Source organism: Alosa pseudoharengus, unplaced genomic scaffold, assembly GCF_046254945.1.
Source record: "Alosa pseudoharengus isolate Yale_2024_CS ecotype anadromous, Long Island Sound unplaced genomic scaffold, YU_APseudo_1.1 YU_APseudo_1.1_scf_19, whole genome shotgun sequence".
Classification (NCBI taxonomy): Eukaryota; Metazoa; Chordata; class Actinopteri; order Clupeiformes; family Clupeidae; genus Alosa; species Alosa pseudoharengus.
In genome coordinates this window covers 36,463,534-36,479,646 of record NW_027468657.1, presented here as the reverse complement: position 1 = coordinate 36,479,646, position 16,113 = coordinate 36,463,534, and the positions used below count along the sequence as shown (strand labels likewise).

At 40.1% G+C, this 16,113-nt stretch overlaps 1 protein-coding gene across 2 annotated transcripts in view; it reads left to right on the top strand.

Annotated features, from left to right (window-relative positions):
- Window positions 1–16,113, top strand: part of LOC143132827 (dual specificity protein kinase CLK4-like) — a 125,743-nt gene that overhangs the window by 85,475 nt on the left and 24,155 nt on the right. For both annotated transcript variants that reach the window (XM_076292636.1, XM_076292635.1), the window contains one exon: window positions 13,585–13,667. In XM_076292636.1, coding sequence (XP_076148751.1) covers window positions 13,585–13,667 — 83 coding nt within the window. The remainder of the gene's footprint in view (window positions 1–13,584; window positions 13,668–16,113) is intronic.

Sequence of the window (16,113 nt, the reverse complement as noted above, 5' to 3'; positions counted from 1 at the left end):
GCGCGCACTCATTGTTTCAAAAGGAGTAATTTCGGCTTTGTCAGAGCTGTGGACATTTTGTCACTATAACATACATCTTTCCTTTGTCAAATGTGTTATGTTCCAAGTAGCGTAGTGCGTAATTCTGCTTCATAAAGTTGAACAAATACATTTGCTTATTTCACAGAAAAATATAAATAGCCAATTAGGGTCTACAGTGCAGAGTTGGTAAGTTATGGTAGGCCAACTTGGAGTGAACATACAAACAGGGTAAATTCTTTCTCTAGTAGCTGAGTAGCCTCAGGTGCGCACGTAGACATAAGGCCGAACATGCAAGCGCCAATGAATCGTGCTCTCACGACAATCACGCCGTTAAACTTAAATAGGTTAACATCACTCTAAGTTTGCCTTCAAGCAAGGAAAACGATGATTTGAAGACATCTGTTTCGTTGGAAGGGCAAGGTAGCAACAGGGCAACACAGAGACAGGCCCGATGGCAGGGCTGTTATGAGAGTATTAAAATATGGGATATTCTACGGGAAAACATTAAAACGGCAAGACAGCGGGGGAAAGTTAAAATACGTGATAAACACGGAAAAAGTTGGCATGCATTGTTTCGGTCCCCGTGCACAGGGATTATTTGTCATATTATTATTCACATATGATTATTTGTGAAATTGTGCAAACAGGCGCAACACATTTGAAAAGGAAGGACTGGTAGCATGCAAGCTCACGGGAAAGATTGATTTAAGAACGTTATCACAGTGTGTGTGGCTGTGGCGCAAAGCAGCGTGGGCGGAAGACAGCGACAATTGGCAGGGGAGGGTCATGTCTTTTTTAACAATTCTGTCAGAGGGTCATTGAACAATTTCTAGCAGGCAAGGGAGGGTCATGCAACTTTTGACTGAAGCACTCAAAATTCCTCCGGTGGCCCCTTCAATAAATAACAAACAGTCCCTAGATTGCTGCTGGGCTTTATGTCTTGGTTCATGTCTGTTAACAACTCATTGCCATCAAACGCGTAGCCTATCTCGCGGTTGAATCCATTACAAACAAACATGCAATGTGAACATCTGGGATTGGGAAGAGCACTAAATGCTCTACTGAATAAGCACAAAGTCAAACCTTTAAATGAATAATTTTTATTAATCTTTAATAATCAAAAAAATAAACCGCTAATGAAGTAAACTTGTAACCATCAAAAATCGTTTATCGCCTGTAACTCCGTGATAACAGGACGTAACAGGAAGGCATTTGGCTGAGCAACGGAGGTTAATATGCTCTATATTTTGTCCAAAAGATGTCTGTCTATCATCTTTGCACTCGGAGAAAACCAGAATTTTTAATTTGTCCTGCGTTTCTTGTTCGGCTGCAAACGGGATTCACTCGCAGTTACCAAATATTTCTTTATTAGGGCAGGGCAGGCATATTTCTGGCTATTAAATTATTTCTAAACCAGTCAGATAAAGTCTGTAGTGAAGTCTGTGTAGGGTTTTTTAAGCTCCATTTCTTTTTACGAGACACCCTGCTCACTTGAGACATCTACCGGTTGTTTGGGTTGTTGCAGCGTCGTTGAAGCGTCACTGGAAAAATACAAATTAAAGTCGCGTGATACTGCGTGATACCGCGTGATCCCGCGCGCGGACCGCGAGTGAAGCTGGCCAAGTCGAAGCACTGCCCACTGTACCTCGCAATGATTTTACACGCACGTTGCGAAACACATACGCCTAAAGTGGGTGCAAAAGCGTTGGTGCATCTGGACCTCACTCTCATAGAGCACCTTACCATGCATATGGAACTACAGGCTCAGTCCCTGCCCTATCCCTGCAAGCGCCTCATGCTTGATCATCCTTAAGCACACATGTGGATATTTGATTCGTTTTTTTTAGTATATTTAGTATTTTTTTTTATCTTCTACTGTCTCTATTGTGCAGAGTTTTTTATATTTATATACTTATATTACTTTTTCTGCTGTAAGTGCATGTTGTGTGTGATGTCTGTATGCTACTGAGACCTTGAATTTCCCCTTGGGGATCAATAAAGTATTTATCTATCTATCTATCAACTATCTTCTCCATTATTTTGGAAATTTGGCAGGTTAGATATAGGACGATAATTATTGAAATCGTTACAGTCAAGACCAGGTCTCTTCAGAGGTCTAATAGTGGCAACTTTCAGTGAAGAGAGAACTGTGCTACAGTAGTTGACAAAGAGGACATGATGATGAAGGTTATCAGAGGTAATAAGGAAGACAAGCATGCATTGACTAGGGAAGTGGGGATGTGATCCAGATGACATGTGGAGGAATTTGATTTATAAGTATAAGTAATTATATTCTTTTGATCCCGTGAGGGAAATTTGGTCTCTGCATTTATCCCAATCCGTGAATTAGTGAAACACACTCAGCACACAGTGAACACACAGTGAGGTGAAGCACACACTAATCCCGGCGCAGTGAGCTGCCTGCTACAGCGGCGCTCGGGGAGCAGTGAGGGGTTAGGTGCCTTGCTCAAGGGCACTTCAGCCCTTCCTACTGGTCGGGGTTCGACTGGCAACCCTCCGGTAACAAGTCCAAAGCGTTAACCAGTAGGCCACGGCTTCCCCCAGTGATAAGTTTAAAAATGTAGTGTTCAGTTGGAAGACTGAAGTCACATAAAACAGTTGGTGAAGATAGTTTTGTGACACTTACTGCTAGCAGTTCGGCCTGGGTGATGTTTACAGTGGCCAGCTGTTCATGGATGTTGGTCATTTTAGAATTTAAAAAACTTCAAAAAAGCAGAGCAGTGACCATCAGAGAGGTTGTTGTTGAAGTTGGATTCTGGATTCTGGTTTTAGTAGATGTTTTACAGTGGAGAAGAGTCTCCTTGTATTCCCTTCACCAGTACTGATCAAATTTGAAAAGCAGGAGTTTTTCACCATTGACAGCATATCCTTATAGTGGAGTATGTGATTAGAGTACATTTGTTTATGAACAGTAAATCCAGTTTTACTGCTAAGCCTCTCCAGGCGCAGTCCTGCTGCCTTAAGCTGTCGTAGCTCAGGTGTTTACCATGGGGCAGTATGGGCAAAGGAGACAGTCTTGGGTTTTCACAGGGGCTAGGGCATCAAGTGCAGTAGACAGACAGTTATTGTAATATCCCACTATGTCCGAAAGGGGGGAGAAGGAGGTAGGGCCTGGGGTTGAAGCGATTAAACTTATGAGTTCTCTTGAAATGGTTTGGAGCACAGGTTGTTGGACAGCAAAATAATTGGTATATTTTTGTATATTGGTATTTTTTTTGGGGGGGGGGGGGGGTGGTTCACAACATTTATAGGCTACTAGTAGTGAGTAGTCTGTAATTCTGTGGGGAAATCCAAGGACAGTTATAACTAGACTGCATTTCCGGCGGGAACTGCAAAAGTGTGCTTGCCCTGGTCCGGTCACCAACATGAGCAGACAGTGACATACGCTATGCTGAACCTGGCTTGATCAAAGCATTCTAACAGTGCCTTTCAGTGTTGGAGCAGTGGCAATACCTCAAAAGCTCTATTCAACTATTGCCTTGTGGGGTGAATGCGGTTCGTTGGCTTTTACCTGTGGCCTGCCTTTGAATTTAGCTTCTATGACTAAAATCAAATCAATAAAATAAAACAACAGCAGTGATTGGCTGCAAAAATAAATAATGTCACGCGTCTTGCACCTCTCAAACTGGGCTATCAGGTAACCTAGAGAAAAATTTGAAATTATGAAATATGACTAAGGCATTAAAATGCTGCTTGTTTGTCAGGATACTTTTTCACTGATTTATTTTAGAAATATGAGCTATGAGTGTTAATGTTATATATTCCATCCCCTAATTCTGTTTTACTGGTTTATTTGACAAATAATCTATATGGATTTGCTCTATAAAGACCTTATGTCTGTTTGGGATTGTTTTGAGAGCCTATTGATGTATCTCAGAATAAAGGAATGTCCACAACATTAGTGATGGGTTTTTTTTTTGTGTGTGAATGTATTTTACTTAACTCACTGAATGTAGCTGGATACTCATGAACGCATGTCTCTAATAGCCACAATAGGAGTAATTTTAGCAACACCGTATTTACTGATTACTGATCCTAGCACTCACCAGCCGTCTTAAACTGACAAGTAACTGTTAAAAACAGCACTCACTGATGCACTTATTCTTACTGTACTCTAATGTTTTTTAAATTGTCCTAAAATTGTTGAGAATTGCTCTAAAACTGTTTACCATGTTGTAAGTCGCTTTGGCTAAAAATGTGTCAGCCAAATGTAATGTAATGTAATAATGTAATGTAATAATGTATTTTGTGTGGCCCATAACGATCCAGTGGATCATGAAAATGTGCCAAAATTCACATTCCTTGCTTGTTGTTGGTACATTAATCCCATTCAGATTGCCACTTATCTGAGATGTAAGAGTTCAGTATAGGTTTAAGGTCTGGGGCAGGGATTTGACATTCTGTGACTTCCTCTTTATTGAGGGCTTGCTTAGCAGCACTGTCCGCTTTCTCATTTCCCCTCAGACCAACATGGCCTGGGACCCAGCAAAAAACTACACTCAAGTTCTGGTTCTTTAGACGTTCTAGTTGATCAAGCTCAGCTTTGGTTGTACTTTTTGCGTGACATTAAAGCCTACTGGAAAGATTTTTAATTGCAATTTAATTGAATGCAATTTACTTTTACGATTAAATAAAATTAATTTATCCCTCTCACCCATAGTTTTCTATTTATTTACAAATGTGCAGTCGTATGCAAAAGTTTGGGCACCCCTCTGAGATTTCATGACAATTTGCTCTTCCTTTATAATAGATCACAGCAACAAGATTTGTTTTCCTACAAAGATGTAGACGTTTGAGTGTTTTCCAGACCAAAATTCTTAGAGTAGCATTACATAGTTTTATTATAATAAAATAAAATGCAAAAAATGGGATGTGCAAAAGTTTGGGCACCCTTTTAATAGCATTCATTTCAAGACCTGTACGGATTTGTAGCTGACAGGTTGCAGCACAAAACTGCTTTGAATAGCTCTTTAGACCTTCAATTACAAAGACAGATGGAACTAATCATGAAAAAGGCTATTTAACATAGGTAATAGCTGGCTGTGCTTGTCCTAGGTTCTTTCTTAAAGAGTGGCAACATGGGGACCTCAAAACAACTCTCCACTGACCTGAAAGCTAAGATAATCCAACATTATGAATTAGGAGAAGGGTACAAAAAATTATCTGACAGGTTTAGACTGTCTGTCTCCACAGTCAGAAATGTAGTTGTGAAATGGAAGGCCACAGGAACAGTCCGTGTGAAGGAAAGATGTGGTAGGCCGACAAAAATAGCGGAAAGGCACAGGCGAAGGATGGTTAAAATAGTCACAGAGAAGCCACAGACCACCTCCAGAGAACTACAACAACATCTGGCTGCTGATGGTGTAGTTGTTCACCGTTCCACAATCCAGCGTACTTTGCACCAGGAAGAGCTAATTGGAAGGGTGATGTGCAAAAAGCCTTTCCTGAGTGTTCGTCACAAGAAGAGTCGCATGAGGTATGCAAAAGCACATCTGGACAAGCCAGAAGCATTTTGGAACAAAATACTGTGGTCAGATGAGACCAAGATTGAGTTATTTGGTCATAACACGAACAGGTATGCATGGCGGAAAAAACACACTGCATTCCATGAAAAGAACTTGTTGCCCACTGTAACGTTTGGTGGAGGATCCATCATGTTATGGGGCTGTGTGGCTAGCACAGGTACTGGAAAACTTGTTAAAGTTGAGGGCCACATGAATTCCTTACAGTATCAGGAGATTCTTGACAAGAATGTTCAAGAGTCAGTCACAAAGTTGAAGCTACGCCGGGGTTGGATCTTTCAGCAGGACAATTATCCTAAGCACCGTTCAAAATCCACCAAGGAATTCATGCAGAAGCACAGGTACAATGTTCTGGAATGGCCATCCCAGTCCCCAGACCTTAACATCATTGAAAATGTATGGATGTATTTGAAGAAGGCTGTCCACACACGGAGGCCAATAAACCAGACTGAACTGGAGGCGTTTTGTGTGGAGGAATGGGCCAAAATACCACCTGCCAGACTTAAGGGACTTGTCCTTGGCTACAGGAGGCGTCTACAGGCCGTTATTGCAGCAAAAGGAGGCAATACTAAATATTAATGGAATTATTTCTTAGGGGTGCCCAAATTTATGCACATGCCTATTTTTCTTTAAATGCACATAAACATGTTTCTGTTGGACCAATAAAAGTTATTTCACTACTGAGATGTTTCTGTTACCATAAGGTATAACATATGTTAAAATGAAGTTGCTGCTTCAAAAGCTCAGCAAGTGACAAACTGATGCAGTGGTTTTCGTAAGGGCTGCCCAAACTTATGCATACGACTGTACATAGGCCTACTGTAATTACATTCATACAGTTATTCTACTGATCTTTATACTATTCATCCTGCACATAAACTTATTCTTACTACTCTAATGTTGTTTCTGCACTACAATGACACTGTTTCCACACTGCACATAGCTGTATGTTATGTACATATCTGTTATATATTTGTCATATTGAATATCCATATTTATTCTGTTTTATTATATTCTGTTAATACACTGCATATATCTATATTATTATTTCTACTATTATAATGTTACTACTACATACATTATTCTACTTATTGTATGAGATAACTGCTAATACACTGCACATATTTATATTTAATTCATATTACTCTAAACCACCTTCTGTACATCAACTGTATACTACTGTCTACATTGCACTATATTTCTTGACCTGTCTCTGTATATTTCATCACCTTTCTATACTTTGCATCACATTGTATGCATACTGTAGCTACATGAATCACAGCTAAGATCCTTGGTTGCTATGAAGGCCAGTCGTTCTAAATGGAGGGTTGCTATGGCCAAAGGCCAGTTATCTCTGCCGTTGTCAAGCGGGCATATCCTAACTTTATCTTATTTTAAACATCTCTATTTTACTTAGCCTACTTCCATACAGTGACTCCTATTAAGAAGTGGCCACTTCATTCGCGCTTACCGTGATTCACGCAGCAACATTATTAAATTAATCTGTCACCATATGCCTATGCCAACATTTGCAAAGAGGAGAATCTTTTAATTTGATTCACAATGAAACGTTACATTTAATGTACATGTAAACAATGAGTAGGCTAGTTTTGGTTGTTGTTGGTGGTGTTACTGCATCCCTTAGTTATGCCTACAATGCAAAAGTGTTCCCTCGTGATTGATAGACGCATTTCAAAACATCGCGACGTGAAATGCCACCACAAAACATTGTTTGTGAATCGGTCTTATTAGGAGTCCTCGCTTAAGCTGTCACAGACTCAGGCGCTACTTTTAGGGCTAAAATGCTTCCTGAATTACTCCTAGTAAAAAAAAAATAGGAGTTCTAAAGTTAAGAGTGACGAAGTTACGAGTACAATCATCTCATATCAAATGACCATGGCATTACGCTAAGCAACATAAATCTCATAACGTTACAGCAACATCTCCTCCCTATGACCTAGCTAGCTAGCTTCTAGCCACACAAGAAATGAATGAAATCTCCGCTTAACGTTAACTGTATAAAACACTTACTTTCATAAAGGAAGCACACCATCCAGCACATACACATGGAAACCGATATTTTAGCCTTCTTGGCCACGAACTCAAAACGTGTCTCTCTGAAGCTCTGTTCTAGAATCTTTGCTCTGAAGTCTGTCCCCGTTGCTAAGCAACATCAAATAAACGAAATGACAGTCTTCCAGTATTAAATGTGTACGTGTGATTACGAATGGATGTGTGTGGTTTGCAATTAGAATAAACAAGAAATAACATTTCCAATAATTTCCCATGATAAATTACATAATATTTGCACCTTCCTTCCTTGTGAAGCTCACGCTAATTCCACCGCATTTAGTGAAATGTAATACAACGTTGCCACCTAGCGTTCATGTAGACTATTTAAGATTAACGTGGCATTTCCTGCTTATTCTTTTGTCAACACCATGCTTTTAGGAAAACAATCGTTTTATCATAGTTCCCTCTTCAATGAGTGATTACCAGCTCGTTTTTGTAACAGAGATAGCTGTTTATTGTCCCTAGGTTTACAGAAACACCTATTCATATTAATATGTAGCCTATGGAGTGCTGCCGACCACTGTTTATTACGGCCCAGAATGCCTTGCATGTCTTTACAAAAAAACAACACAGTAAAACCTAATTTCCCGTAAACATATGAATTTGCATACTTGTAACATTTTTAATAATACTCTCCCATCATGATATTTAACAATAATGAAAAATTTAATTTGAATACCATCAATGTGAAAACAACTCTATTATGTAAGCTATATATAGCTACTGTTCTCCTTGCTATTTCAGTTTGTAAGTCCATACTATTCCATGGCAGAGCAAGGATTTCATGAGTGGGCAAGGTTGCCCAGAGACATTGTGACTGCCCAGAGGCATTGAGCATACTTGGAAGGCATTGTGATAGAAGGTGAATGGTGAAAAGGTGAATGGTGAGAGATACCAAATACCTGTGGGTGGTTTGCAAAATGATGGTATCTTTTGGAATATTTCTTTTTTTTTTTTTAGCTTATGCACCCTCACATTGGAGTCCATGGAGTTCATATACAAAATTTGGTATCGATATGTGACAGTGTTCCTGAGATATGGACGACTTCCTGTTTCTGAGCTTCGCCGCGGATTTTGTTTGGCTGTGACGGGCAAACGCTTTCGAAAATCAAAAATCCTTCCGGTAACTTTTGTGAGGCTTGGTCCAAGGATAATGTACGTCAAGTTTCGTGGCGTTCCAAATTTGTGACCTGTGAAAATTTAGTTTCGCTTTCTGTTCAACCCAATATGGTGGACGAACGACACGCCCACCTGACGTCATCTTTGCGACCAACTTCCACCGGTACTGACCGGACGTTTTAAAGTTGGAAGCACACTTAATTAATGTGCTAACTAGTACCTCACAATATTGCTGTCTGAAATTCAGCGAATTTATGCAAAAAAATTGCATTAGTACCATATGTCACACTTATGCCCTAATTCCACAAAATTCTACCTGACTATTAGATTTTTAGTTATTCTTGGTTATTTGAAATGTTTCTCAAATTGCCTTTTTCTCTTAGAATTCCCAGGAATCTGGGGCATTGTTGTAGAATTCCACTGGACAAACAGTTTAATTTATGTTGATAGACAGATAGTTTAATACATGGTTTAAAGTAGGGCTGTCACTTTTGAGACATAAGTTTTCATTGAATCGATTGTAAAATCGATTTTTCATGTCTAAAGACGTTTCCATTTTCAACGCAAATATAGGCCAATTCACAAACAACTAACAGGCATTAGGACGAACGTAAAGAGGGCGCTTGTAGACGCAAGCCAGCAATATTTCTGATGATTTATTGGCATGAAGTTTCGTGCCTGCAGTACTGCTGCAGGCTTCAACGTAGCTGTGTCTGTGTTTACGATTAGAAATTTCAAACAAATTTCGCCTAAGTAGAACTCGTTTGCACAGTTTGCATAGCCTACCGCTTTTGTTCTTCTCCATAGTTTGATATACCAAAAATCCGAAGTACTTCCACATCGAACTCCTCCTATCACTCGTCTCTCTCATGTCGCACAGGTTGATCGTGTTGTCCTCCTTTTTTTGGCAAAACACGAGCAGCACAGCAGCTGATTGAAACAGCTGTTTCCGGTGCGTAAAATTGGTGGGAATTTTCTTTTTAGCTTTCGCAATGCTTACTGCACTTCGGAATTATTTTATATTCTTATATTCTTGTTTGTGAATTTTGTTACATCTATCCTTTTTATTTGTTTAATTCGTTTAAAATTAATAGTGTACATATTTGGTTAAAATCGATTCCTTATTTTAGTTTTCGAAACTTGTGTTGTTTGGTCCAATCGATTGTGCAATCGATTTTCGAACGTAAAGTGACAGCCCTAGTTTAAAGTAGATGGATGGAGAGAAAGGATGGAAAGTGCCTAGATGGATGGAGACAATGTAATAATGTTGGTTGCTATGGTGGTTCCTAGGTTGACATAGTGGTGGTTGCTAGTTTGTTGCTAGGGTAATTGAGATTGTTGCTAAGACACATATGGTGGTTGCTAGGGTAATCATGTTGGATGTTATGGTGGTTGCTAGGTTGACATGGTTTAATAGATGTTGATAGATAGTTTAATGAATGTTGATAAACAAATAGTTAAATGGATGTTTATAGGTAGACAGTTTAATGGATGTTGATAGACAGATATAGTTTAATGGATGAATGAATGGTTTGAAGTAGATGGACCTTCGTTCAAAAACTGTTGTGTAGGTCTTGTAAAGGACTTGCTATGTATTCTGGTGGTTGCTTCAGTAGTTGATTGATAGCCTAGTTACTGTGGTTGTGAAACGTTGAAAAACATTAACAGTGGGCAATATAGGTTGCCTATACTATTTTATGCTGCTTGTAGGTTATTGTATTCCTAGTTGGAATGCAGGAAGCCATTGAATATAATCTATTTGAATCAGGGGCGCCTGCAGGAATTAATGCTATGGTACGCACACCCATCACTACCACCCCCCCACCCCCCCGGGGAAAAAAAATTCAAGCGTGGAAAATACTTGTCCATTTCCCGGTTTTAGGTCCGTGCATTGGTCAGCAAAAAAGTAGCCTACATAGCATAGCAACATTCACATGCAATAATACAACGTCTTAAATGACGTATTCATTTGGACAACTTGATACAGCCCTATACAGGCTAAAGTTACCTTTAGTTTTGTTCTAGCTTACCGTGACGTCTGGCTTTAAACAGCGGTCTAATGCAGTATAACGTTCTGACAAGCAATTGCCTACCTTGTTCTTGCCCATCTGGAATAACTCCTCTAGCTTTGCTGCATCCATCCTTTCTGTTTTCGTTGTTTAAACTTGTGAAATCCATGATGAGTATTGAGTTAGTGAATTAGCTCAACATTGTGCGCTGATAACCATATATAGATAGCTGAGTAAAAGAAAACAAGTAGCCTAGTTGCGTGCCTGCGTGCGGATTCTCTCTCTCCTGCTCAAACAAAATGTGTGCGCGTTAATTTTGATAACGTGTTCACTAACTTCAATAGAAAATTGTAAATTGTAGCCTGATGGCATGCAGCTAATGGGATACTGTCCATAGTTGGGATGGTATGGTGGGCCAATTTGGTGTGAAAACACACACACACAGGAAATTTTCTCTTGTTGTTGAGTAGCCTGATGGTACGCACAGTGCGTACGGACATACACCTGCAGGCGCGCCTGATTTGAATGGTAGGCCTAGGCAACAAAGCAGAGGATGTTCTTGTCGGTTCTGTTAATGGTAAGCCTATGTATGTAGGCTAAAGCAGACCGTGTTATCCCCGAATATAAAACAAGGTTTTTTTTTCTCAAAATAAGTCTGAAAAAGTGCCAGCCACCAACCTTCTTCACAACAGTGTCACGGGCTTGAATGATGGAGAGACCAAGAGATCATCTCGAACAAAGTGGTTCAAAAGTAGGTCAAGTTAACCAACAACTGAGAAGGAGCTTTGATGGCAATTTAAAAATCATATGATTAATGCGATGGTGAGCCCATGTATGTAAGAATGGGCATCACTTGTGAATGTGTTATATGTGTATGTAAGAATAGGCATCACTTGTGAATGTTATATGTGTGTAAGAATGTCCATCCATGCAGGCACTATGTGGCAGGATGCTACAGTTGGACCCATAGTAAAATACAGACCTGTTTGTACAATCCCTGATGTACAGTCCTGATTGAGGCAAAAGGTTGTTGATATTTGAGTTCAACAACCAATTAAATTTCACCCCTGCCAGCTGCAATGCTAAAGCAGGAATTATACACAAATATCAGCAGTCTACATACTTTTGTTTATTGACTCTGTTTGTTTTTGTGAGGTCACAGTAACAGTGACCCACGGCATGACGATATTTCAATGGTGTTAAAAGTCCAATTAAAATTTTTGTAATCGGAGGGTTGCCGGCTGAACCCCGACCAGTAGGAATGGCTGAAGTGCCCTTTAGCAAGGCCCCTCACTGCTCCCCGAGCGCCGCTGTAGTAGGCAGATCACTGCATCGGGATTAGTGTGTGCTTCACCTCACTGTGTGCTGAGTGTGTTTCACTAATTCACGGATTGGGATAAAATGCAGAGACCAAATTTCCCTCACGGGATCAAAAGAGTATATATACTTATACTACCTGTGCTCTGTATCAATGTACTTTCATGCAATGTTGAACGTGGTGTGTGTTAAATGCAGTGTGTTTTGATGCTTTGATGCAGTGGTCATAGGTTAGTGTGTGTTGGATGCAGTTGTGGTGCTCTGATGATGCATAGCTGCTATAACAAAGTAATTTCTTGTAAAGGATCAATATAAATAAATAAATCAACGTTGCATCACACATTGTTATTTCTTCATGAGGTTGTAGTTCATTTGTCTTGAATATTGCACCTAAAACAATGTATGGACCTAATGTTTTTCATGATACGAATATGTCCATGTAAAATTTTAATTAATCCACTAAATATCCCCTTTGGGCAGCATCACTCCACCTCAGATGGAAGCAATTGTACTGGGCCCGGTTTCCCGATAACGATGGATACACACAGTTACGAGGGTTTTATATGATTCATCTTACGATCGTTCGTTTGTTTTTTCCGACTGTTTCCCGAACATGCTCGTAGCGTGAACGCGCGTGCACTGCCCTTAAGACATGGGAGCTGTCTACAGTTCTGAAATATCCTCTAATTTTATGGTGATGTCAGGTGACTGCACGTCACAGGCCTACTGTTTAAACTTCGGATCTACACATTAATTCACATCAATTCGAAAACAGAAAACAATTGACATCTGCATGTAAGCATCCCAAGTAGGCTATACCACACAGAGACATTAATAATTATTTAAGATTAGATTGTTGCACCGTTTATGTCTGTGTCACTTAAGAAGACGTTTGAAGATAAGAAAGAGGTAGAGTAAGAAAGTGAGGAAATGTGTAGACTTAAATAACATATAAGCCTATAGACTTTGCCTAGATTTTGATGCAGCACAGACTAAACCACATGTTCCTTTCTGTGCTTTTACCTCATAGACCTAACAAAAGAGCCTACACAAATTCTGGCAAAGTCTCGTTTCATAACTTGATTGCATTTTTGTCCGCTTTTAATCACATTATTATGACCATTAAATGTATGCTATTTTGCACGCTAAAATCTGATTCATCACAAGTAAATACAATAAAGAATGGGAACATAGTTGAATAATTGTATAATACAATAATTGTATTCTAAGTTGTAATTCCCCTGTATGTCCTCTTGGTGACCTCAGTGAGAAGTACCTGTGAGTTAAGACGCTCTTAGCCAGTAACGAGAACTCTGGAGCACTCGTAGATCTACGAGTGTTTTCACGATGCTCTTAAGCTACGATGGTTTCGGGAAACAGGCGGCAAATCGTAAGAGGGACTTTACGATGCTCTTAGGCTTACGATGCTTTCGGGAAACTGGGCCCTGGCTACTGATGTTAAAGAAGGGCAGGATCATAGTTTACTTGCTTTGTCATTGCAGAGTTAGGCTGGAATCAAGCTTGTGATGTCTGGAGTCTGGGCTGCATTCTCATAGAGTATTATCTGGGATCAACAGTCTTCCAGGTAAGAGTCAAGGAACTTTTCCAAATTAGGAAATGCAGACTAACTGCCTCCAACTTAATATAAACAAAACAAAGGAGCTTGTGGTGGATTTCAGGAGGGGTCAGCACCCTGCTCCCCTCAACATCAACGGGGCCCCAGTAGAACGTGTGAGCTGTTTTAAATATCTTGGTGTCACCATCTCTAAGGATCTCACTTGGTCTGCTCACACCCAGACTACGGCCAAGAAGGCTAATCAGTGCCTGTACCATCTAAGGCAGCTGAGGAAGTTTGGAGCCTCCCCAGCCATTTTAAGATCTTTTTACTCCACTGTGGAGAGTATCCTGACACAGAGTATGGCAGCGTGGTATGGCAACAGCTATGAGAAGGACGGAAAGGCCCTCCAAAGGGTGATCCATGCTGCTGAGCGTTGCTGCGGTTCAGCTCTCCCATCCCTGGACGAACTCCATCAAAAGAGATGTTGGAGTAGAGCTATCAAGATTTTAAAAGACACCTCCCACCCCGGCAGCAGCCTATAGAGCATCACAGTCCCGCCCACAGCCGATGCCGGAAGTACGAATCCAATACAATTTCTCCATTGACAATTGGGGTATAAGCCATAAAAACGTAACTGTACATAGTAGACAAACCAGCTATGGCTGGACTAAGCGATAGTATATGCTTATGTAGACGCCAAAAGTTCATGGGGCACTAACCTTGTTTTGAGATAAATGTCTTTTATTCGCGATGTGTTGGATAAGTACTTCATTACCCACAATCCTGAACAATCCCACAATCCCACAGTGATGCCTCTGATTGGTGGAAAGGCCGTTATGGTAAAATTTGAAACTTTCTCAGCGAAAATTGTTGACAAAGATGGCGGAGTCTTTTGCTGCCTATGCCGAAAATCTTAATGTGATTAAAAACTTTCTTGACGAACATTGGTACTTGTGTCAACAAGGATTGTGGTTTATACAGCACACCAACTTAGTCAGGGCCAATACACTATCAAATAGACCACTGCAAATGTTAGTTTAAACACTCAAACTTTTCAGGTAGCCGACAGGCTAACCTTTAGCATTAGCCTACATGCTGCAACACAGGTATGATATATATTATGTTTTAGTGAGTATCCAAAGGGGTGAAAGCCACTTTATATTGGGTCCCGAAAGTCAGCTTGTGGGTTTTTTAAGGGCCAGCATGAGGGACAAGACCTACAAAGTTATTGAGAGTTTTGCAGGGAATGCTAATGGTAATGCTAGTTAACATTAGCTAGGCTACTGTAGCCTTCATACTGTATGAGTCATATCAATCATTAACCTAGGAATACTTCTTTGTGCATTTAATGAACATTTTGTGTAATAATTCACGGCAAGTTAATAAACTGAATATGGTGGTCCAAGAGTAGACCATGCACCGGTCCATGCATCAGCCCGACTGAGCGGTGATGGCAGTCAGGTTAGGTACGAAGCACTGCACCATGTTGGCACCTAACCCCTCACTGCTCCCCGAGCGGCGTTGTAGCAGGCAGCTCACTGCGTCGGGATTAGTGTGTGCTTTACCTCACTGTGTGTTCACTGTGTGCAGAGTGTGTTTCACTAATTCACGGATTGGGATAAATACAGAGACCAAATGTCCCTCACAGGATCAAAAGAGTATATATATACTTATACTTACTTATACTCATTCATCAATTGTGTTTTGGTTCTCATAAAAATTATCTGCTTTTAAGAATATTCTTTAAAAAAAAGAACATGGAGCTCTTGTTCACCTCTGTCTGATCGAACATGGAGCTCTTGTTCACCTCTGTCTGTCTGTCGAAGACTTATTTCACTGCTTGGGTTTGAGAGTGATAAATCCCTATGTAAACAAACTTTTCTACCATGTAGATTGGGTTATTAATTAATCATTAATAATTTAATAATTGATAACTTTATATTCTTTCAAGGATTCTGGGTGATGAGGGATGTTGTTCTTAGTTTCCAGTAGCAACCTCTACAGGGTGTCCAGTAAGAACACGGAAACCAGATTGTTGTTCAAAGAGTTATTTTCTTTTTTAATGCTTCACACCCACAACACAGAATAACGATTGATCAGTTGACTGAGAGTGTGGGGTGATATGGAATGTATAAGATTGTGTATGTGTGTGTGTGTATGTGGTTCTAAAATAAAGCAACAAAAGAACAACAATCAACAATGAAACAAATAAGAAAGCTAGCAAATTAGCAGGTATTAGCATCTAGCATAAACGTTAGCACTAATGAACTAGCACACTGTAGCGGATAAGCTAAGTCACAGAATTGCGGATCTACACAATCGCTCAGTACTTTGGACTGTGCTTCCATCATCTCCAGACTGCAGTCCAGCAGGCCTAGCTTCTAACATTAACGTTATCTCCAGACTGCCAGTGAATTCACCGGGTTGGTCAGTTGCTAAAGAACTTTGTTGGCATTGCATCGGTTGTGAAGAC